The sequence below is a fragment of the Anomalospiza imberbis genome, chromosome 16 (genome assembly GCF_031753505.1).
Source record: "Anomalospiza imberbis isolate Cuckoo-Finch-1a 21T00152 chromosome 16, ASM3175350v1, whole genome shotgun sequence".
Classification (NCBI taxonomy): domain Eukaryota; kingdom Metazoa; phylum Chordata; class Aves; order Passeriformes; family Viduidae; genus Anomalospiza; species Anomalospiza imberbis.
This window is the reverse complement of record NC_089696.1, coordinates 13531742-13554859: the sequence shown is the minus strand read 5'-3', so window position 1 is coordinate 13554859 and position 23118 is coordinate 13531742. Positions and strand designations below refer to the sequence as shown.

At 56.3% G+C, this 23118-nt stretch overlaps 2 protein-coding genes across 2 annotated transcripts in view; one reads left to right on the top strand and one right to left on the bottom strand.

Annotated features, from left to right (window-relative positions):
• The window catches only part of RNF216 (ring finger protein 216), a 76378-nt gene extending 66844 nt beyond the window's left edge, over window positions 1–9534 (top strand). Inside the window, exons 17-18 of the mRNA XM_068207159.1 lie at window positions 5536–5605; window positions 6076–9534. Of these exons, the coding sequence (XP_068063260.1) occupies window positions 5536–5605; window positions 6076–6395 (390 nt within the window). The 3' untranslated portion in view covers window positions 6396–9534. The remainder of the gene's footprint in view (window positions 1–5535; window positions 5606–6075) is intronic.
• A 2465-nt stretch (window positions 9535–11999) lies between these two features.
• On the bottom strand, window positions 12000–22052 carry FSCN1 (fascin actin-bundling protein 1). Its single transcript, XM_068207158.1, has 5 exons — window positions 21162–22052; window positions 14380–14536; window positions 13779–13900; window positions 13354–13521; window positions 12000–13262 (listed from the first exon to the last, which is right to left on the bottom strand). Exons 1-5 carry the CDS (start codon window positions 21982–21984, stop codon window positions 13060–13062), a joined length of 1473 nt encoding a protein of 490 aa, XP_068063259.1. The 5' UTR covers window positions 21985–22052; the 3' UTR covers window positions 12000–13059.
• Window positions 22053–23118: the final 1066 nt, after the last annotated feature.

Below are 23118 nucleotides of genomic sequence, written 5' to 3'. Positions count from 1 at the left end.
CCTTCCCAGGAAGCTGCTTGGCCAAAAGTCCATGTGTCCCCCAGTCCATGTGGGCTCTGCTCTGCAGGAGGGGCTGATGCAACGTGTCCAGAGACAAAGCCCGGGAGGGAGCAGTGGGAATAAAGCTGTTAGAAAGCATCCAGAGGAGAGATGGTGGAGGGCCTTGAGGGGAAGCTGTCTGAGGAGTGGTTGAGGCTATTTGGTTTGTTCAGCTGGAGAAGAGGAGACTGAGGGGAGATTCCTCGGGGGCTGCAGCTCCAATCTCTGCTCCCTGTGAGCAGGGACGGGACCCAAGGGAATGGCTGGAGCTGTGTCAGGGAGGTTTAAGTTGGATATCAAGAGAAAATTCTTCCCCCAGAGGCTGCTGGCACTGAACAGGCTCCCCAGGAAATGGTCACAGCCCCAAGGCTGCCAGAGCTCCTGGAGCATTTGGACACCGCCAGGCACAGGGGGCATTGCTGGGTGTCCTGTGCAGAGCCACAAGTTGGACTTGATGATAATTGGGGATCCCTCCCAACTCAGGACGCTTTATGGTTCTACAAATTGGCTCTGGGATGCAGGGGCTGTGTTTACCTTGATTTCTAAATATCTGTAGCAAAGCTGCTTGTGTGAATTTCATCCAGTTTTTACAAATCCTGGGATGCAATGGGATTAATGCATTCTGGCTGTTTTGGTAAACCAGGTTCTGCTCTCCAACACATTATTTTGAATTTAATACTCATCTTTGGGCTATCGGTAATATTGCACAGGGGCTTTTTTTTTTGGCTTTAAAGTTTTAAGATGTTTTCAGTAAACTCTTAAAACCCTCCCAAAAAGCCCATCGTTAAAGTTCAAAGCAGAAGACTAATCATCATGAGGTGTTTGCAATTATCCCCCCTTGTGGTGTTATAAAAAGATGATGTCAAGAGAAGGCTGTGTAAAACTTCAAATGCATCAAGGAAATGCATGAAGTGCACGGTGCTGCCTTTAGGATTTGGAAATGGGGAGGTCGGGAAGCTCCCCTAAATTTAGGATGTGAAGTTTTTGGTGGGTTTGGGGTTTTTTTAACTGCTATAAAATGCCTCAATCACAAGCATATGGTTAATCCAGGGGGATTCACAGAAAGCCATCGATATGGAATGCCTGTTGCTAAAATAACTCTGCGTTTCTTGAACGCCGGCGTGTGCTTCGTCCCCATCCCGGCCCCCCTTTTCCTGCAGCACTGCGGATGCCCTGTTCCAGTTAGAACACAGCCTGCTTTTATCCCTGCTTCCTGCTGCATGGAGGAGCACGCTGGAGACAGCCGATGCCTGCTCTTGCTCAGCCTCTCCGCAGCTGATCTGGGAATGATTTGAAACAAAACCCCTTAGTCCTTTGGAAGCCTCCGTCGCGAAAAATCATTTCAAGTTTATTAGGAACGGCTGCGGCCACACGTACGTGGAAAAAAGAAAGCAGTAAAGAGGCAGAAAGGGGGAGGCAGTGGTGCTGAAGCACTTTCTAAAGTAGGGGAGGAGTTGCAGAGCCCCAGAAATAGGCACCAGGACTCTTGTTTTCCCTCTTTTCAGGAGGCGGCAGCCGCTTCCCGGTGACACTTAATAATTAAAGATAACGAGAAGCGCAGGAGATAAAAACAGAGCTTTCAAAAGCTCCCTGGTTGGCACTTTTGTTCTGGGCAGAGGAGGTTTTATTTGGGGGGAGGTTGTCTTTGTGTGACTTGCTGAGCTTTTATCTCCTTTGCTGCTGTATTTTCTCATTCCCAAGGGCAGTTTGTTTCTCCAGCAGCTCTTTCTGCTTGTGGCAGGGCCCTGTGTGGATGCTGGATGGGGCTCCTCTGCAGCAGCATTGTTGTATCAGGCCTCCCTGCCATGAAAAGGTGCCTCTCTTAGCAACCCAGCCCTGCTCCTCGCTAATCCATCCACAGGCCAGGCCACCCGTTCTGCTGTGATTGGCTCCGTGCTCGCTGCCTTCCCTGCATTCAATGGCAGAGGGCTGAAAGGAAAAGCTTCCTCCATGGGAGAGAGCCTTTCCCAGGTGGGGGATGGCAAGGACAGGCTCCCACCCTGACCAGGGATGAGCATTTGTTTTCCTTGCCTACAGGATGGGATGCACAGAGCATCCCACTGCTGGGTCTGGGGCAAAGCTTGGTCCTGTTTTGTCACTTGAAAACACAGCTCCTGCTGATGACCGTGTCTGCTTTCTGCAGATAAAAAGGGTGAATGCATCTCAGAGATGCTTTGCATTTTCCTCTTGGCCACCTCCCTTCTCCCGTGATGCAGCAGAGTGTGGGGAAGGGCCACGTTGTAGCTTTGCCCTGCATTTCCTCTCTGGCAGAAAAGCCAAGTTGCATCTTTGCTCAAAAAAACTGCCCAGTGCTGAGACCTCTCCCCAGGGTTGGGAGGTGGCTTTTTTCCTTTTTTCTTCTTTATTTCTTTTTTTTTTTTCTTTTGTCTTGCTGTAGGCAAGGCAGCTGACAGGAAGATGACTGTTAACTTGACAAGATAAATGCCTTCAATCCACACAGCCTGTGAACAGGCCATTAAAATTATAATCTAATCCTTTATTAAGGGACTTGAACCCGCTCAGGGGAACGGACACAAGAAGCTTTTGAAATCCTTCTGCAGCCTCCACCCCATGTGATGTTAAAAGGTTTCTCACCACAAAACCAGCCATAAGTGTGCTAATGAAATCTTAATTTTCAGTGTGGGTGCTTTACCCCTCGATGAATCTGTCATCTTTCTAATTACTGTGGTATTAAAAAACAGCTTTTGCTTCCAAAGAATTAGAAGTGTTTGCAAGATTCACTAAAATAGCACCAAGATTTATTTGTTGGTTTGATTTTTTTTTTTTAATTCTGACCTGCACAATATGTATTAAGCAGAACTTGTGGCATCAGCTTTCTTTCAGAACATCCTAAAATTATCTTGCTGTTTACATATCATCAATTCTTTTGTTCTATCTGGGATGTGGATCTTTTGTAAATACTGCAGGTATTGAACAGTGCTGTGTATGCATCACTTGCCAAATTTAATGTCAGTCTCTTAAGTAGGAAGGTGCTTGTTGTGCAGTGTATTTTTTTTTGTTCTTTTGATATTAATGGATACCAGTCTTTCAGAAATACTGCTGCTGCAAAAAAAAAAAAAATCCAAGCTAAGTCTTGTTATGTGAGATTAAGTGTAAGCACTTCTTAACCTTCCAGTGGGAAAATAAATTTTTATCAGCAGAGAAGCAACAGGGCTGATAAGTTCTGTTCTTGGAGATGTGGTTTGTTGTGGCTCTGCTGTGATTTGTGGTTTCAGAATTAGTCAGGAACTCATCATCCTGGTCCAGGTCTGTTCCTGGCGGCTTTTTGCATCCAGGGTGTGCTGAGAGCTCTGCCCCTCTTGCAACCCCCGAGGGGATGGAGCTGAGTGGGGGTCTGTGGCTGCTGCAGATTGGGGGATGTGTTTTCTGTTGTCCTGGGGAGCTCTGGGGGTCACTTTGGAGGTCTGGCAGATGGGGTGTGCTGTTCCCTGTTCCCCCGGCGCCCTGGGAGCCGCAGTAATCGAATCCAGCAGCACCTTGGGCCAGTGCAGCTGGCTCCAGCCCCGGGGCAGATGGATGTGTCCAGCCCCATTAGAGGGAGGTCAGCTGCAGTTTAAACTGGGAGGCTGGAGCAGCCCTGGCTGCAGAAGGGTCTGGTAAAGCTGTCTTTGATGTGTCCAGGGGGGTGGTGACAGGAAAGGGGAGTCCCTGGGAAGCACCACTTCACAGGATTAGTCATAGATTTTCGTTGGAGAGGACTTTAAAGCTCATCTTGTTCCACACCCTCCACTGTCCCAGGTTGCTCCAAGCCCTGTCCAACCTGGCCTTGGACACTTCCAGGGATGGGGCAGCCACAGCTTCTCTGGGCACCCTGTGCCAGGGCCTCCCCACCCTCCCAGGAAAGAGTTTACTCTGTAATCACAGACTTAGTAAAAGCATTCTGTTAAGTTAAAGGGCACATTCCTAGGCTTTAAGGTAAGGTTTATCCTTTGTGTGAGGAAAGGAGATACTGGGTGATCTTGCTCAGCTGAGCTTAAAATATATTTCTTGTCACATAAACCTTCAGGTGCATCTTCTCCAGTAAGTGGCAATAAAATGGGAGTGGTGGCTGTGTCCATTTTCAACAGCATTGCAAAATATAGTCTGAGAAGGAAAAGAAAATCAAGTCTTAAAGCTTGAAACCAAGCTTTGAGAGTGCTGCTGGGGCAGCAAAAGAGCAGGGGATGTTTGGTTGCCTGTGGAGCATGCCCAGATGATTTTCCAGCCAGGAATACTGATACTTGGGGGGTAGTTAGGCATTCCATATCGGCTTAGAAGAGCCATTCTTCAGCAGCTTTTGTGGAGATAGATAGGCTGTAATTAACAGCCCATGCAAGCTGCCTGCTTGGGGAAGAAAAAAAAAAAAAAAAAAAAAAAAAGCATGTCCTGGAAAGTCTTAATTTTTAACCATTGACTCATAGAATAATAAAAGGGAGGGAAGTATTGAGTTTTTGGCTTTCTGTACATTAAGATAACTTCGGTCTCCCAGGGAAACCTTATCTGGTGGTGGAGGAGGGGATTTCTCCACAAGCTTCCCGGGCTGTACATGTGCAGGACTGTCAGCTGGGGACTGGGAAGCTTAAAATCATCTCAGTGTAGCTGCATGCACGAAGCATATTTTGGATTTAGTTTTGGATATTTTTAATGTTAAGAGTGTTCAGGAAGAAATTTGTGTGTTTTGGCAGTACTGAAATTAGGGTGACTAAAACAAGCAGTCTTGTGCTTTGTGGAGTGCTTGGGGCTCAGGGTTCCAAACACTGTCCTGGAGGTTTGACTGCTCTCCCTGAAATCTCCAGGTTTGGTTTCATCCCCACAGACATGCAGAAACTCACCTGAGGCTTCATTGTATCCTTGGATCTCACTGATACTCCCTTTGAGTTAAGAGAACTGAAGGTGATGTGAGGCAGCAGGACAAATTCAACTTCTGGCTCGTTCTTGTCTTCTCAGTGAGCAGCAGCCCTGAATATTCTTGCTATAACCTCTAGACAGACATTAAAGAAACATATTTCGATTTATGCCCTTCTCAGAGTTACAGATAAGATCTAAATGGCACCATTTAGCTACTAGAGCCAGGATTTAAGTTGTGTTAATTCCAGCTGTTGGGCCAAAAACTCTACAAGTGCTAGGATAATGTAAATATTTAATAGACTATTGCCATTAAAAAGATTAACAGCTCTTCAGAGGGGTGGAGCTGGGTCGCTGTTCTCTGGTTTCCATCAAGTCAATGAATTTTAGTGCTGATCTCCCTGGAAAGCTGATCCAAGCATCTCGGTCATACTCCACAGCGTGCAGGTTATTTGTGCTGCTGCAGTTCCCCCATCACAGCTTTGCTTTTGGGTAAATCTAGGCCAGCCCCAAACAAGGACAATTCAGCCAAATTAGTCTCTCTTGGTTTTCCCTGTAAAAACGTGCTGAAAAGAAAAGCAGCACTGAGAGAGCAGAAAGCTGCTGCAGCAGGAATTATCCCACTAATTCTTGGTATTCCTTGATTTCTAGGAAGATGATGAGAAGATAATTCATGAGATTCAGAAGGAGGCTGAAGAGGAGCAAAGGAAGAAGAATGGGGGTAAGTCACTGTTGGGATCAGACTGAGGCTGGATGATGGGACAGCACAGGGTTCCCAGCTACTGATGGGTCTCTGGACCTGCACTGGGTTCTGTTCCTCCTGGGAGCTGGTCTGTTTATAAAGTGCTGTTGCCTGCAGACTTTTGCTGGGATAGTGAGCAAGCACAAGATTTGTGTCCAGCTCTCATGTGGCACGGGTGTCGTGGATGTCTCTGCTTGGCAAAGTAGCTGAGGGGCAGCAAAACCTCCGAGCTGTGTCGTGGGGGGCACAGGGGCTGCCCCACATCCCACAGAAGGAAATGTTCCCCCTTTGTGGGGTGGTGTTGGTGAAAGGAGCCAGGCTGGAGGGCTCATGGAGCAGGGGGCCAGCAGTGATGCTGTGGAATGTGCTTGGAATGGGAGGTGCTGATGGCAAATGTCAGCCCATGGACTGAGCTCGTTTGTGGGGTGACTGCTCTCCTCCCCGTGCAGAGAACAGCTTCAAGCGCATCGGCCCTCCCGTGGAGAAGCCCGTGGAGAAAATCCAGAGGATCGAAGTCATCCCCAGGCCGGTTCCTCAGAACTTCCACCAGCCCCGGATGCCCCCGTACCCCTTCGTGCACCCCCCGTTCCCCCTGCCCCCCGTGCGCCCCATGTACAACAACATCCCTCTCAACATCGGCCCCATCCCCGCTCCCTACGTGCCCCCCCTGCCCAACATGAGGGTGAACTTTGACTTTCCCCAGATCAACGTGCAGCTGGAGCACAACCTGCCTATGCACTTTGGCCCTCAGCCCCGGCACCGGTTCTGACCTGCCCCCCACAGCACTCGGCAGAGTCACCGCAGGGCAAAAGCCACCCCAGAATGTCACCCCCTCCCCACTCCAGCCCCTCTGGGGTTTAGGCAGCAGCCAGGGGACTCTGTGTCCCTGCCCTGCACCCTCTCGAGGGCTTCTCCAAACCTTTGCAATCCAACATTTCAACCTGTGCTGCAACAGGGTTTGGTGCTACATTTCCCAGGGGTGGAATTCCCCCCTGAGCTGGGCATCCAGATGTTTTGTTTTGACAAAGCCTGTTCAGGCAGCAGTTGGGAGGAAAAGTGAGACTTTGTAGAACACAGGGATACAGCTGTTCCTTGGGGAGTTTCCAAAAATCCTGCCTTCCTGCTGGCCAGAGCAGCAAAGTGAGTCTTGGAGGAAGGGAGGAGACCCTTGGCATCCAAGTAAGCGCAAGACCTTCAGGAGTGAGGTGACAGGAGGCAGCTGCCCCAGCCTCCTGCCTGTGGTGAGGCTCAGGGCTGGGGTTTTTGTGTTCTGCAGCATCCCTGTATCCTGCTGGCACCTCCCAGCAGAAATAAATTGTTCAAAAGCAAGTTATTGCAGCATTTTTAGTGTTCCTCATTCTCCAAGTAGAGCGAGGGGCTGCAGCAGCTGTCCCATTGCTCAGGTCTTGGTAGGAAGCCCACAGCCATGTTCTATTTGGGGGTGTTAGGAAGTGGCAGGAGATTTGGGCACCCAAATCTTTGGCTGGACTAAACTTGCCCCCTTTGAAGGGCTCAGTTTTTCCCTCCAAAAGTGTGTGCCCCTCAGCTTCTGAAACGTGGCCTTTGCTGTTTTCATCTGCGTCCCAAACCTCCCCAGCTTCTGGCAGCAGTGCTCAGGCAGCTGTGGAGCCACCTGGAGCCAAAGCTGTGCCCTTTATTGCAAAAACTGCCTGGGAGACACCCAGCCAGATGTGTAGGCAGTGATGTGTCCTGTGGTAGGAAAATTGGGAATGTTCCCTGTAGCTGCCATGAGCTGGGAGCCCCCCATACCCAAACCCTCACAACCCAATGGGCAGCTGGAGCCTCATGCTGCAGGAAGCTGGCTGCTTCCACAGCACCAAATAACTCATGAAAATGTATGTGTCAGCTTAATTGCCTTTGGAAAAGTGTGTTAAAAGTTAAACCTGAGTATTGCTGGGCTTAGAAAGTGAGGGAAAAGCAAAACTTCCTTGTGGGAAGTGGGGGGTGCAGTGTTGGGCTGTGGGAGGAGGGTGGCACGAAGCCCTTTCTCCACATCCCTTGGCTGTGCTGTCTGGTACAGGCCCCATCTAGAAAAGAAAATGGTTGGAGTGGAAAAAACCCTCTTCCAGGAATGTTGGGCTGGCTTTTAGCAGCCCAGTTGTGCTGTTGTTCTCCAAATATTTTGTTCTGGCCTTCATCCTGTTCTGTCCTGCTGGGAACTGTCTGGGTGCATTTCCCCTCCTGTCATTCCCCCCTGTATTTCAGCATCCAGGTGTTTTGTGGGTTTATTTGTTTTTTCAGGTAAAATTCCCTGTCTCCACCTCACAGCTTCTGCCAAAGCCCCACGTGCAACACTCCGGGACCCCGGATCCCCTCGGGTGTGCAGGGGGCACTGGGCACGGGGTGTCACTGGGATGCTCCTGGACAGGGGCCTGGGACAGCATGTGGGGACTGTTCTCCCCAGGAAGGTCTCCCAGACTGGAGGACTTCGATGCCTTTTGGGGCTGAGTGTTTTTCCCGTTGCCTGTGGGTCAAACATTCCCTGTGGAGCTGTGGCTCCTCCGTGCCGTGGCCTCTCTAGCACCAACAACCAACTGCTGTTCCCCTGCTGCTGGAATTTTCTATTTGGAATTAGTTCATTCCTGGCAGGGGTCTAGGGGCTGCCGGAGCTTTATCACTTGCTGCTCATCTGGGCTTTGACCAGGTTTAAATCCTGCCTTGCACAGATTCCTACAGCAGCCAGGAGCAGGAATCCTGTTGGATTTGGGGAGGGAGGGCTTTGTCACAGCAGCTGCTGAGAAAACAGACCCAGGTCAGAAGAAGCAGTGGTGGCTTCCCTCATGGAAAGGGAATCCTGTTTGTTTCATAGCTGAGGTTTTATGGGCTCAAGGGCTGGTTTGGAAGAGCCCTCCAGGCTCTCCAAGGCATTTGTCCTTCCTGGTGGGTGCAGGAAGCATCAGGCAGTGGAGGAGAGGCACAGCTCAGCTGCTGAACCAGTGGCCCAGACTAAGAAGGAAATAGGATGGTCATCCAGCAAAAAATGGTGATCCAGTCCCATCTTCTGGTGCATGTGCAGGGATGTGTGGGCATGGAGAAGTGAGCCTTGGCAGAGGGAAGTGTGGATGTGGAGCAGAGGGGCTGGAGAAGTGTCAGCAGAGGTGGCACAGGGAGGCTGGGGTCGCTGCTGCCCTGGCACAGCTGTCACGGTCCTGGAGGGGCCTGGAGGATACAGAGGGAAGGGAGGGTTCCCTGGGTCCCCTGCCAAAGCCAAGGGCTTATTTGTGTCCAAGAGAGGATAAATCAGTGCCTGGTCTGTGACGTGCAGGTACACCATGCCCAGCACACCCAACACTGCTCCTTTCCCTGAGGAAATACCCATTGCACCAAAAACTTGCAGCCCAAGCAATGGCTGCTCGTCCCCTCTAACCCAGGAGATCTCAAGCTGTTTCTGAATCTGTGTTGATTTATTTAAAAAAAAAAAAAAAAAACAGAGAAAAAGCCCAAAACTTGACCTGGTCTTTAACTCTTGCATCCCAGTTTCCCTCCTCCCTCCCGCCCCACAGTCTTTGGAAACACTTGTTTAAAGGTTTTGAAGGCAACGAGGAGGTTGCTGTGCCCAGGCTGATCCCATAACAGGTACTTCTTACAGCTAATTGCAGTGTCCCATTTACTTGCCTTAAAGGTGGAGGAGAAAATTAGTATTTGCACTTAGCAAAACGTTGTATTAAAAGAAAAAAAAACTGTAAAGATGTGCATGTTCTGCAACTTTGTATAACAATAGCTGAAAATAAATAGGTGGTTTATTAAAAAAAAAAAGGAGAAAAAAGGCCAAAAAATATTTTTCTTTACATTCTGGTAGTAAACAGTTCTAATATTCTGTGTGTAAAAAGTTCTTGTATTATATTGTAATTTGAATTTTTGTAAATAAATTTGTGCACTCTGGCTTTCACCTGTGTGCTTTTCCTACAGCCATGACCTTGTCCTCCCATCCTGCCTGTGCCAGCCTGGTGCTGGGACAATGCCAGGGAGTGGGGCCAGATCCCAGCCTGTGCCAGTAGAAGCTCCCCAGGTTGCAAATGACCCTCCTGGAACAGCTTAACCTCTTCCATGTGCTCCCAAGGAGAAACTGGATGGGATAGAAAATGGTTTCCAGTCGCTCCTTTAAATGGAAACCAGGATGGGGGGAAGGCTGAGGGGATTTCCCCTCTTGCTGGAGTGGTGGTGAATGATGGTAAATGCAGAATCCAGCCTTGAGGGGAAAAAAGGAAATGTGTGCTGGCAGCTGGGGAGAGGGGAAGGGGGAGAGTCCTTCCTGCAGCTCCAGAGCCCCTGCCCTGGGTGGGCACCCACTGGCAGAGCTGCCTGCTCCCCTTTCTGGGTGTCACAGTCTGGGGTCACAGCCAGGTTTGTGCACACACAGATGTCACAGTGAGGCCGAGCGTGGCCATCAGAGCTACTCAGCATTTCCTGCACTGGCCTGATTTCTCCCTGTTTATGGTCAGGACTGCACATCCATCCTTCCTTCCTTCCTTTGGCCCTTGCAGGGCTCACCCCCCGCCCAGTCTGATGGTGAAGGTCCCTCTAGGCAACGCCATCCCCCTGTCCCCCTGGGACTGTGCCTGGGGGGAGCTGGGCAGCCTCCCATCCCAAACTTTGCTTTTTCCAACCAGCTTTACATTTTCCAAGGCAGGCAGGAGCCTGTGGCTGCCCAGCCAGGCTGTGGTGGGCAGGGAAGCTCTGGCTGCTCTTGGTGCAGGTGCTGGAGGTGCTGTTGGTTGAGTTTCAGGGCTGCTTTCAGTTGTCTTGGGAGGGCTGGGGGCACATCTTGGCAGGACGTGGGCTGGGCTGGGCTTCCCTTCCCTCTTTGCCCTTCTCCGCATCCCTGAGTAAAGGAGGCTGATTGCTGACCCCACCCAACCACGCACCCAAACCCCCCATCCCAGTGCTCTTCCCTCCCATCTGGGCCATCCTATGGAGGTGAAACGCCTGAATCAATAGAAAAAGCTGTGGGGGCACAGCTTTGCTCCTGGCTGTGAGGGCAGCAGAGCTGGTTTGCAGATCAGCTGGTCCTGACCCATCCGTGGGTCACCCATCCCCAGATGCCCCTGGGCTCAGTGGCTTCAGGCTGCTCTGAGCATCTCCAGAGGTGACCCGGCCTCCAGCTGGCTTTGACTTTACACCTCTTTGGAGCCTCTTAGTCTCTCTTTCCTTCCCACCAACTCCTCTAGAACCAGCTCAGCTTCTGTCAGACAAAGGCTCCACCACCCCAGATCTCCACGGTCAGGCTCTTGCCTCATTAAAAGGCCATTGCAGCCCCAACAGACCACACACCAGGTTGAATCCGAATGCAGATTTTATTTTTTAATTCATCTTTCTCCATTTGAAGCTTTTTTAAGTTATACAAATGGCACTTACAAAAAAATAATAATAATAAAAAAACAAACAAACCCAAAACTTAAATTTTTCAGAGTGAGATGTTTTCAGAGAGTCACGACACCCGATAAGAGGAAACAGGAGAGATGTTTGACCTAGTGTCACACGGGAGAAGCCGGAGCAGGAATTACACGGGTGGGAGCGTGACGGGATGGGGAGGAGGAGACACGGGGAGGGGGAGAAGGCCAGCGAGAGTGTGTGTCAAGTCACAGGGTCACACAGGGCTTCAAGACACTCGGTCCTTCGAGGGGCAGCGTGCTCCCTGTGGGGACACGTGGTGCCGGGGGGCGCGGGCAGCCCCGAATGCGAGCGCGGAGCTGAGCTAGAGCCCCAGCCGGGATCCCCTATGCCCGCGAGGGACCCCAGCCCAGAGATGTGCCCCCGCCTGGGGACAGCCACTCGCTCTCCCAGCTGAATTTAGCACCAAGCTCCTGTGGAGGGGAGTCCCTCCTCATGGCTTTAAGGCTGACGAGCCCCTGCCTGGCCTCCGGCAGTAGGGACCGGCCCTGGTTTGGCACGGCAGCGATGCCGAGAGCACACTTGGCGTGGGGTGGGACCAGCACTCCCCCTCTCCAGAGGGGGCCCACGCGGGAAAAGGCTCCTTGGTGTGTTTGTAGGGAGCAGATACCGGCCCTGGGAAGGCCCCAAAGGATAAAGTGCCTTTCAACACCCTAAGGAACACACAGCATCACCCGTTACAGACAGCGTTAAACTCTAATGCAGACCTAGTACAGACAACAGCTGGTCACACAGTGCCATGGAGAGCATATATAAATAGAGACTAACAAAAATACTGTTTTGGTCTTTTTTTCTCTTTTTTCCTTTTCCAGTAGGGTTGCAATTCATGAGAGCCCAGCCCAGGTGCCCTGGAGGTGGTGGGAACCAGGAGCTGCCCCCTTGGGGTGCCCACGCGAGCGGGCGCTTCCTAATTCAGCATCAGGTGTTCAGTGATTCGCTTCACTGTTCCAGTATTTTACGAGAGAGAAAAAAAACAACATCGAAGGTACTGAGCAAATATCACTGTGCAAAGTTTGCTAAGGAACTTTTCTATTCTGTAAACCAAAATCTGCAGTTTATGCTTCCAGCCACTGCCCCAGGATCACGTCGGCCAGCCCGGCTCCTGCCGGGACCGAAGCCCACTGGAGATGGGCTGGATGAAGCCCCCACCCTGGCACGGGCTGGCTCTGTGTCCCCCCATGCCCTCCCCTCCAGGCACAGCAGCAGGACCAGCCTCGGGGCAGGCCGGACCCACCATCAGGGTCTGGGATGCTCCTCCAGAGCCAGAAGCACAGGGAGGGGTGGAGGGACAGGAGGAGCACGGGGCTCCATGAGATGAAAGGCTGAGGCTTTCCACACGGGATCACCCTAAAGAATCATTTCCAGGTGTTTGGGGAGGGGCAGCTTGCTGGCCCTTCCACAGGGATGTGCTGGCACACGCCAGCCCCATCCCCAGGGATGCTGTGATATTGTAAGGTCACCTCTTACAGCTCAGCTGGGGATGAACCTGCCCCACAATCCAGGAGGGGAGAGAAGCTGCTGGGACCAGCCAGCTGAGCCAGCTGAGCCCAGCACCATCGCTCCACCCCTGACTGGAGCAGGGGACAGGACAGGACAGATGCTCCAGGGGACACTGGCAGCACAGTCTGAGGCTGTGCCAGTGCTGGTATGGCAGAAGGGAGCACAGAGGTGATCTTATTCCCTTTTTTTAATTGAGGAGAGGAACATAAACTACCTAAGGTGATGCTCAGGGCCAGGAGGGGGATACGGCCATTTCCAAGCCCAGCAAACCTGGAGGGAGGCAGGGACGGGGGGATAGAGACAGACCCCTCTACAAAGCTATAGGCAGGCAGCCCCACCACTTTTCCAGTTCTTACAGGGATTTACGGAGAGCCACCTCCCACATAACGCACCAACTCTATGGCAGGAGGGAAGGGCAAGCCAGTCTGAAAATCCTGTTATAGAGAGGAGAAACAGAACCCAAAGGAAAAGAGGACAGGAAGGGAAAGAGAAGTTGGCAACGGGAGGTACCCTAAAGTGCATTAATATTCCCAGAGGGTGGAGGCGTCGATGGTGTCGGCCGATGCCTTGAGCACCCCGGCGTGGTCGCCCTTCAGGTATTTGCCATTGATTTTGATGGCCACTTTGTTATAGTCGCAGAACTCAAAAAAGAAGTCCACGGGGGTGTCGCTGCTGCTGGTGACGGACGACTCGTTCCCCACCATCCAGTACTTCCCCGTGGTATCTGCAGGAGAGGGGACACAGTGGCCTCATGAGCCACCACAAGGAGCCCAAAGGCCACCACCCCCCAGCCTGCAGCTACCCTGGGGACTCACCCTTGATGTTGTAGGCACCGTCATTGAACTCCAGCTGGAAGACGTCGTAGGAGGAGCGGTTGGAGTCCAGGGTGCCGGTGACCTTGCGGCAGCCGATGAAGCCGTGCTCGCCGCGCAGCACGATGATGGGCCTGTTGATCAGCTTCATCACGAAATGCTCCGTCTCGCCTGCGCCGAGGGGACAGGGGCTGTGAGAGCAGCCAGGGGGACACGGAGCCAGACCCCAAAGCTGGCAAGCAGCGGTGAGGAGCAAGGGCTGTGCCCTCCTCCATTTCTCACCCACCCCATCTCCCACCACGTCAAAGAGAACTTATTGCCACTAAGAGAACTTATTGCCTGAGCATCACTTGGAAGAAAAGACTGGTTCTGGGGGGACTTCTTTCATCCCCTGCTGCCCTGGTGTGGGGTCCCCAAGGGTGCCTTACCTGCTGTCTCCATGGAGGCTGCCAGCTGCCCATTCTTCTTTGCTGTCACGTACTTGCCGTTGGCAGCCTTCAGGGTGATGCGTTTGTCACACCACTCGATGTCGAAGTAGCAGCTCGCGTTCCTGTGGGGCAGAGAGGACAGTCAGAGGGGTGTGATGGAGGGGGACCCTGCCACTGCCACCCTGCTGGCTTGGAAAGGGCCACGGCTGGATCAGAAGAGCCTGATTCGATCTGTTTGTGCAGGATGAGCTGTGTTGTGGTGGCCATCCCGCTGGGAAGCCCTCGCCCCAGGGGCAGGAGGCAGGCAGGCAGCCAAAGGCACTTCTGGGGTTTCCGCCTGGCTCTCAGGGTTGAACTGCAGGGCAAACATTTCGACAGCCCCAGCCAGCCAGGAGAGATTATGTGGCCCCAGGGACTTCCAGAGCATCGTGGGCGGCAAGTCCCGACCCATCCCTGGCTTTCCCAAAATGCACTGCCTCTGCTGGGAAGCGTTTGGGATGAGCACCCAAGCTGGAAAATCCCCCTTGAATTCCCCTGGGAGATGCAGAGGGTGCTCTGAAGCCCAGGCACTGCCCTGAGCTGCCGGGGACAGGGGACTCACTTTGTGGAGGCGGTGGACTGGATGCCCCCGTTGGAGGTGAGGGTCCAGTACTTCCCGGTGTAGGTCCGGAAGGCGCATTTCTTGGTGTCCTTGTTGATCTCCAGCTGGTAGGTCTCCTGGTCACCCTCCTCATCCTGGTTGGCCGAAAGGTCCATCCCTACAGACCAGAGACAGATGGAGTTGGGGGGTGGGACCACAACCCCCCTCCAGCAGGTCCAGGTGGAGGGCAGCCCAGGAAACCCAACTGAGAGGGGCTCCTGCTTCCTAGGTGAGCTTTGGTGGCTCCCAAATCCCTCACACGGACCTCCCCTCTGGCATTTGGGGTGCAAATCCAGGTTTTCATTTGGTTATTGGTACTAAGGTCTTAAACGAGGGGTGGGTAGCTGTGAGATTCCACTCCTGACCCAGCAGCTCCACCACAATGAAGCAAAGACCAACGTAGATGTTTTATAGGGAAAAGGGCTGCAGTTTTTCCCAAAGGTGACAGCCAGGTTACTCAGCCCATTAGCAGAGGCCGCTGCAGCACCCATGAATCCCAGCTCGTGGCGTGTTTAAGGACCATGACAACGTTTTTCATCCACAATTGCCACATCCCACTGGGGCACTGAGGTGTGCAGGGACAGGAGGCTCAGGAAAGCCCTAGGGCAGCCAAGCCTTTCCCTGACTCTCCAAAATCATCGGCACCAGCCTGTCCCACAGCTCTGCAACCAGGATGGCCCATCCCTGTGCCCAAGGGGCCAGAGACAGCATTTCCATGCAGAGGTGGATGCAGCAGGTCCTGAGGCCACCAGCCAGAGCCCTGGGCCACCGCCAGCCACGTGTGCATCCTCTGAGCCTGAGCAAACCTGCTTAGTCAGGGCTAGCAGGGCCAAAACTGCTCCAGAGCTCTCCAGCTTGGTGGATTTCAGCCTAAAAACACTTTGGGGATGTGAGCCACAAGCTGTAGCCCAAGCCAATGGCCAAGCTCTGTGCTGGGTTTTGGGAGGGAGCTGGGGTGCAGAGCTCAGCCCCACTACTGAGCTTAGTGAAATGGGAGTTTAGTGAAACTGGGTGAGTCTTCCAGAGCCAAACACACCTGCATCCCTCCCTGCTGCACAAAGGGGTGCAAAGGGTTCAAGTCCACATTGTGTCTAGTTCTGGTCCTCTCACTAAAATAGACATGGAGGTGCTGGAGCATGTCCAGAGAAGGGAAATGGAGCTGGGGAAGGAGCACAAGTCTGATGAGGAGCAGCTGAGGGACCTGGGGGCTGGCCACGTGTACAGCCCCTCACACCTCTTTGATGCATCCCAGTTTCTCAGCTGCTGGGATTTCCAGTGCTGTACAGTCACTGGAAGGGCTCCAGGGACTGCAGTCTTGGTGGCCCTACTGCTCTGGGAAGCCACCAGGAGGTTCCACCAGCTGCACACAGCTGTCCTGCAGACACAGCTCCCTGGGGCTCCACACCACCTGTCCGTGTCTCCAACCAGGCCCATCCCAACGCCCAGGAGCAGCCTCTGCTTTGCATATCCATCACCCACCTTTCCCAAAGGGACCAGGCTTTTTTCCCAAAGGGATCAGGTTTTGAAGGCTTCACTTTTTTGGCCATAAGCTTATCTCCCACATCCCAGCTGGCCTACAGCTTCCACCTGCTCACAGCACCCCTCTCTCACCAGGCACCCTCCAGCACCTTTTGCAGCTCCCGTCCCTGGAAGTGTTTGGTGTCAGGGTGGATGGGCCTTGGAACAGCCCAGTCTAGTGGGAGGTGTCCCTGCCCATGATCCCTCCCAACCCAACCATTCTGTGATTCCACGAATCTCCTGATGGACACGCAGCCACTCTGGTGCTTCCTGGGTATTTGGGCAAGGCAGGGAGCAGTGCGTGCTGATGGCCACCAGCCCAGCCCTACTGGCCACGTCCTCGGCTCCCAGAGCCATCCCACAGCCGCTGCCTCCCAGCACTGCCAGGGGCTGAGCCGGCGGTTGTGGGAACATTTGGTTTTGATTTTGCATCCCAGCGTCAGGCAGCTCCAGCCCCAGTCCAGAGCTGTAAAACGGAGAGAGAGGGGCTCTGCGGGGGCTCACAGAAAGCTTGGGCTATGGGGAGGTGACCCTGGGGGACACAGCCCATCCCTCGAGGCTGGCAGCACCCCTGGGCCCCCCAAACTTGTGAGAGCTGTGGGTCCCTGTGGTTTGTGGGGGAGGAGTGGGAGTGGTGCTTCCCCTCCCTGACTTTTCTGGGAAGAACTCACTGACCTGCAGGGACCAGGCTGGGCAGAGCCAGGGGGATGCTGGAGACAGGACAGGGAGTGCCAGCAGCCTCCAAACACTGCTCCCTCTCCCCAGAGCCCCCCGGCATGGAGCACAGTGCACGCACCGGCCTCCCCCACCTCTCTGCCAGCCCCTTTTCCACACTCGCCTTGCGCGGAGCTTTGGGAGCTTTGGCTTTCCCCCGCTGCCTGGAAGGAGCCGGCAGCAGGAGGGTCTCCCACCGCCCCCTCCCCAAAAGCAGCGTGGGGTTGGGTTACAGCGACTCAGCACAAAGGAATGCGGCTGGGGCAGGAGAAGGCTACAAAGGGCTGCAGCCGGAGAGATGGGGGGAACTGCAGGAAGCACGGGCTGCTGTGGGGCTGCAGGACCGTGGTGGGTCCCTCAGAGATGTCCCCGTGGGGAGGGCAGGCTGTCCCCACAGCCACCCCCCTGCTGTGGCAGCCCAGGGCTGTGGCAAGGAGCCGCGGCCGCTCCCACTGCAATCATGGATTAATTAACGCTCTCGGTAAATTTGCAGTCTGGAGCTGGCGCTGCTGCTCCTCCTGACCTTGATGAAGCTGCTAATTACAGCTGGAGGCAGGAGGGGGACGAGCACACGGCGGCTGTTTGGGAGGGGGGTGCAGGTACGCCTGCACACCCCAAAATTCCTGGCGTGGGATGTCCTGGGGTTCTGTGTGCAGCAGGGATCTTGGGCAGAATGCAGAGCTTAGGAAGGCTGAGGCTTGTTGTCACCCCAGGGCTTCCTAGCGCTGAGTCCCTGGGCTTAGGGTGCTCAGAGAGCAGGAAAGGGCTCCCCAGGTCCTTGGCTGCCAAAGTTTCCAGGCTCACAGGTTTGCAGGATTGACGCTGGAGCCCTCGCTGCTCTCCAGCCAGGACTGTGGATGTAGCAGGAGGCCCGTGGCCATCCCAGAGCAGGGCCACACCTCCCTGTACCTCCTACAAAGCCGGGTTTCTCCCTCTAAAGGAGCAGAATTTGTTGGAGCACCATGGGTAACTGCAGACGCAGCGTGGGGACGTTCCGGGCAGGTAGAAAAGTTTCCCTCTGCACTCACCTCCTACAGAATGTCTCCCGTGAGCCGTGCTAGTGAGGGCCAGCGGGATGAGCTCCATGGAGAGGAGCACCTTTTCCATCATCCAACTCTCCTTTCAAAAACCCCAGGGCTATAGCTGAAAACACCCAGCCTAGACTGCCTGGATTGCTCCACAACCCAGGGCCAGCAGCCTGCAGAGCCCCCAGGCCCTCAGGGCAGGGTTTCAGGGTGGGACTGGGATGCTGTCGGGTCTGGGCTCCCTGTGGGCTCTGGCACCTCCACCCAGCACTGCACCCACACAGTGCTCAGAGACTGCTCCTGCCCCCTCCCTGCCCTTCAGCTGGGCTTACACTGCAGCCCTGCAGAAATCCAAGCAGGTTTTTGTCTACATCCAACAGCCTGGAGCACGGGGAACCAGCAGCTCCTCTGCTGAGGGTGCAGCTCTGCAAAGGGGTCACGGGTAGGGGTGAAACATGGATTTCCTGAAAAACCCACCCCCTCCTTCCCTGTGGATTTCCTGTGGCTTTGTGGTATCCCCCAAGTGTCAACAGGCCACTTGGCATCTCCAGATGAAAATCCGCATCCAAGCCTGCCTGCCCCCTGCCCTGGAGCCGCATCTTCCTGCCTTGCCGTGGCACAGAGATGAACTGGAGGGGGGAAAATCCAGCTCAGCCCATGCCGGGAGGGCTCCTGGCCCCAGGGCAGAGCTCCCCACTGTCAACCCCGCAGGTCCAGGCGCGCTCGCCCTCCTCCATAGATCCCGTTTCCTGGAATTCCTCACTCCCGAGCCAGCCCACCCTCTCCCCCACGCGGGTGGGGGCAGGGGCACACCTCGGCCGGGCGGGGGGCTGGCAGGGGACCAGCGGGGAGGACGCCAGCGCTCTGCCCCCAGGACCCTCGCGCCCACAAAGCGCCCTTTGTTGCCGCAGCCGGGTTAGAAAGGAGCCATTGAGCGGGGAGGAGGCTGCTCGCGGCTGGCAGCACCCGGCTCCGCTCGCTTTGAGGTGCAAACGGGAGATGGGAACTCTCGGGGAACCCGGGGATCCTGTCCTGCTGCGGCTGGAGGCAGGAGAGGGGTACCAGGGATACCCCCAGCACCTGCCCCGGAGCAGAGGCAGGGCTGGCACCCATCCCTTGCTGCCCCAGCGCTGTTTGTGTCGTGGTCCCCGGTGTGCAGGGGATGCTGGCACCGGCCATTCCCGGGACAGGGAGGAGACGCCAAGCCAGGAGCTGACTTGGCACTGGTGGGACAACACTGTTCCAAAGCTGGATCCCAGCCAAGGGAACCACAGAAGAACCCCGTGTACCCATCCCTGCTCCTCCCATGGGGCAGGGTGGGGGACAGCCACTGCCATCCCTGCTCCCTCCTTGACTCCACACAGGAACAAGCTTCTTTTTCCCGCGAGGCTGCGCCGAGCTACAGTCACTCCCGGCTCGCATCCCGCATCCCCCATCCCCAGTGGCCATGGGAGCATCTGCCAGCGGCACGGAGCTTATCAGCTCGGCGGGGGAAAGGGCTGTCTGGGAACGGCTTCCTCCGACGGCTGTTTCTGCTGCCTTCTTGGTAACCTTTGGGACACGGCGCTTCCACAATGGGAGGAGGATGAGCCCCAGAAAGCGGCGGCTCCCAGCCTTTCACTGCCATCGGGAAGGATAAACCGAGTGGAAACGGCTTCTCCAGCCAAAATGGACTCGAGCGAGGATGTGCAGCCCCAGCGCGGCCCTTCCCGCTGTATTTTGCTTGGAAAGGGGCCGGGCACAGCCCAGAGCCCTCTGTTGCTGGGGAGATTTGTTCCCCCCCTTCCCGCTCCCCCATCCCTTCCGAATCAGACAAAGCCGGAGGGTCGGCCAGCAGCATTCCCACCCGCTCCATGGGGTCTCCCGCCACCACGGGGTCCCCCACCACCACCGCTCCGTCCCTCACATCTCCCCCCACATCTGGTTTTCCCATCTCTGTTGACAAAGGGCTGCAGCAGCCCTTCCCCCCACGGCGCTGCGGCAGCCTCCCGCCATCGCCATCCTCTCCTCCTCTTCCCCAAATCCCCGTGCCTGGGAAAACAATCCCCACTGCCCATATTGGCAGATTTATTATTAATTTTTAATGGGTTATTTTGCAAGATTTGCCCTCGGACAGGAGCAAAGCATGGAGCTCCCCGCACGGAGCTGCCCAGGCACGGATCAGGGTTAAGCAGCAACCTTGAAATACAACATATACACACAAAAAAAAAATCCCCGCTGTTCCTCCAGGCTTTGCTGCATGCTCGCACCCATCCCACACCCGGCGTGCGCCGGCCTGACCTGGCGCGCCGGCGATGAGCCCCGGGGCACCCACGGCACCCCACAGCGGGGACCCCCGGCACCCCACAGCGGGGACCCCCGGCACCCCACAGCGGGGACCCCCGTCTTCCAGCACGGAGTCCCGAATGCGGGGCTGGGATGCTCGGTGGGCACTCGCGGGCAGCGGGCGGCCACGCGTCCGGGGAGCTCCGAATGTGAGCGGATCCCCGAGGCGGGTGGCACCCGAGGCGGGTGGCACCGTGGGGATCGTGGGGACGGTGCAGCGGGTGCGGGGAGATGGCGGCCTCTGTGCGGGGGGACGCAGGATGCGGGAGTTTTGGCAAAGCCCTTTATGTAACGCTGCTACCCAGCCCCCCACCCACGGGAACTCCATGGGGGCAATCAGAGCCCCCAGGGGGACCCGCAGCCTCCCAGCCCCGCTGGGCAAATGGCTCAGCCGTGCTCGGGCGAGGGGGAGATTGGTGGAGGCTTTGTTGGGCGAACAATGAGCTCCAAAGGAAGGAAGGCGAGGGATACAGCCCTGCCTCCTTCACGGCGAGGGAAGACTCCATCCACACCCTCCCAGCCCCCCTCCCTGTCCATCCCTGCACCCCAAGGCAGGCCCCTCGCCACCCCTGCTCCCCCCGGGCGCCCTGCAGAGGCGATGGTGCGGGAATGGGGGTGCCGGAGGGATGGGGCCCCCAGGCAGGCGATGCTGAAGGGATGCGGGAGGGGGAAGGGATGTGGGAGGGATGCGGGGGGATCGTGATGGGGGTTTGGGGGAGGGACCGCGGGCAGCCATGCTGAGGGGTGCAGGGGGTGCCCGGGGGAGATGCTGGCTTCAGGGGAAGGGTGCGAGAAGGGGTTTGAGCAGGGGGAAGACGCCACTACGGAAGCGATGGCAGAGGGATGCAGGGGACACTCTGTGGGGTGGCTGCTGAGGAAGGCAGCGGATGTTGGGGGCTGGGGGCAGTGCTGCGGGCGGGGGGGCACACCGAGGTAGCGATTCTGAGGTGATGGAGGGGAAGTGATGCCGGAGGGATGCAAGGGGTTGCTCGGGGCGGGCGATGCCCGATGGATGCAGATGCCGGAGGGAGCCAGGGGGCTGCTCGGGGCAACCGATTCCCGAGGGATGCAGGAGCGCACCCCGAGGCGGCTACAGCCCTGGAAGTCCGGGGCAGCCGAGGTGTCCCGTTCCCCCCACCCGCAGCCCCCATGCCCTCGTACCTTGCCGGGTGGAGACATTCCTATCGTTGCCGGCTCGCAGCACGACCTGCGGGCAGCTCTGCTCCAGGGCGAAGAGCTCGTCTTTGCCCACCTTGGCGCTCTTGCCCGCCTTGAGCGTGCCGCTGGGCCCCGAGGGAGCCAGGTAGCGGCCCTCCCCGTCTCGAAAGGCCACCTTTCCGCAGCGGAATTCCAGCGTGAAGGCGGTGCCGGGCTCGGCGGCGGGGACCAGGCGGCCGTCGCTGCGGAGCAGGCGGTGGTCGCAGCTCTGCAGGCTGTAGCGCTGGTCCACGAACAGGAGGGTGATGAGCGCATCCACGCCCCAGGGCACGTCGCGGTCCACGGCCAGCTCGTCGCGGCGGGGCCCCAGGTGCGCGTAGCGCTTGCGGGCCAGGCTGTAGAGGTTGGCCTGGGGGTGCATGGCCAGGTGGACGCTCCACTTCTCGGCGGCAGAGACGGCGGGGGCGAAGCAGGAGAGGCGGTCCTCGGTGCCGCCGAAGAAGCGGCGGTGGGGCTCGGACTGCAGCGACCACCGCCCGTCGCCGTGGGCCAGCACCAGGAACCGGCAGTCGGGGCCCGGCTCCTCGCTGTCGCAGCTCACCCGCCCGTCCTTGTCGGCCGCCAGGTACCGGCCCAGGTGGCTCTTGAGCAGGACGGCGCTGGAGTCCTCCCCGTCCTGCTCCAGCGTCCAGATCTGCTTCTTCTTCATGCTGGCGGCCGAGGCGTTCACCTTGAACCCGAACGCTTCCGCCGTCAGGTACCGGTTGCTGCAGTTGATCAGCCCGAACTGGATCTGCACCGGCTCCGCCGTCCCGTTCGCCGTCATCCTGCCCCGCCGCCGAACGACACCGAGCGAACGACACCGAGCGAACGACACCGAGAGCCGCCGCCGCGCCCGCCCCGACGGCGCCGCCTTTATAGCGCCGCGGCCGCGGCACCGCCTCCCGCACCCCCCGCCCGCCGGGGCCGCCCCCCGCCGCGACCCCCGCCCGCCCCCCGCACCGCCGCGGGGCCCCGGGCGGGGCAGGACCCCGCCGGGCGCAGCGAGAGCCCCCTCGAGTCGCAGGACAGCGTCCCCACGTCCCTCCTGCGGGACTCCCCTGCACGCAGAGACCCTTCCCCGCGTGACAAAAGCCCCCGTGCACTGCAGGATCCTCCCGCGCTGTAGGACCCCCAGTGTTTAACGGGATCCTTCCATGCATTTCAGGAGCCTCCTTGAGTTATGGGGCACCCCCCCCCCTGCATGGCAAGAGCCCTCCCTGCATTTCAGGAGCCCCACACAATGCAAGTCCTCGCTTCATGGCAAGACTGCTCCAAACATAGCAAGAACCCCCTTGAAATGTAAGATCTCCCTATAAACTGGAAGAACCCAAGACCTTTCTCTGCATTCCAGGAGCATCCATGAATTACAGGACGTCCTCTTCCAGCACAAGTTCAGCATGGCAAGGCCCCTCCAGGAAGGGGCCCCTCAAATTGAAGGACCCCAAACACACATAGCACTGTAGAACAAGACCCCTCCTTGAATTGCAGGGTCCTACACATTGCAAGACCCCCTAAGCATTGCAGGACCCTCCCCTTTATGAGAACACCCCTTGCTCTGCACAACACCAACTTGAACTGCAAGTCTCTCTCCTGCGCTGCAAGAATCCTTTTGATTACACATCCTCATCCCACTCCAAGGCGTTGTGAGACCCTCCCGCACCCCTCTGTCCCTCCTGGGCTGTTGGCCACGTCACAAGGCTGTGGGGCAGATGGGGAGCAGTGTGACGGATGCTGTGGCCTCCTGCCATCTCTGAGCCATCCCAGCACCCTGTGCCAGGCACCAGTGAGGCTGGAGCACCCTGGCCCTGGGGAACTGAACTCCCACAGCAAATCCAGAAGAAAAACAGTGGCACTCCTGCACAGGGGAGCATTTTGAGGCCATTTCTCAGGGGGTGGGTGGGCAGTGTTGCTGTGCATG

What these genes read in the sequence shown, in the direction of transcription:
- FSCN1 (XM_068207158.1), bottom strand. Translation starts at nt 21,984, where the DNA reads ATGACGGCGAACGGGACGGCGGAGCCGGTGCAGATCCAGTTCGGGCTG. An exon ending in GAATGTCTCCACCCGGCAAG is followed by an intron (nt 14,537 to 21,161) that starts GTACGAGGGCAT and finishes TCTGGTCTGTAG; the next exon opens with GGATGGACCTTTCGGCCAAC. An exon ending in CGGTGCCTACAACATCAAGG is followed by an intron (nt 13,263 to 13,353) that starts GTGAGTCCCCAG and finishes CCTCTCCTGCAG; the next exon opens with ATACCACGGGGAAGTACTGG.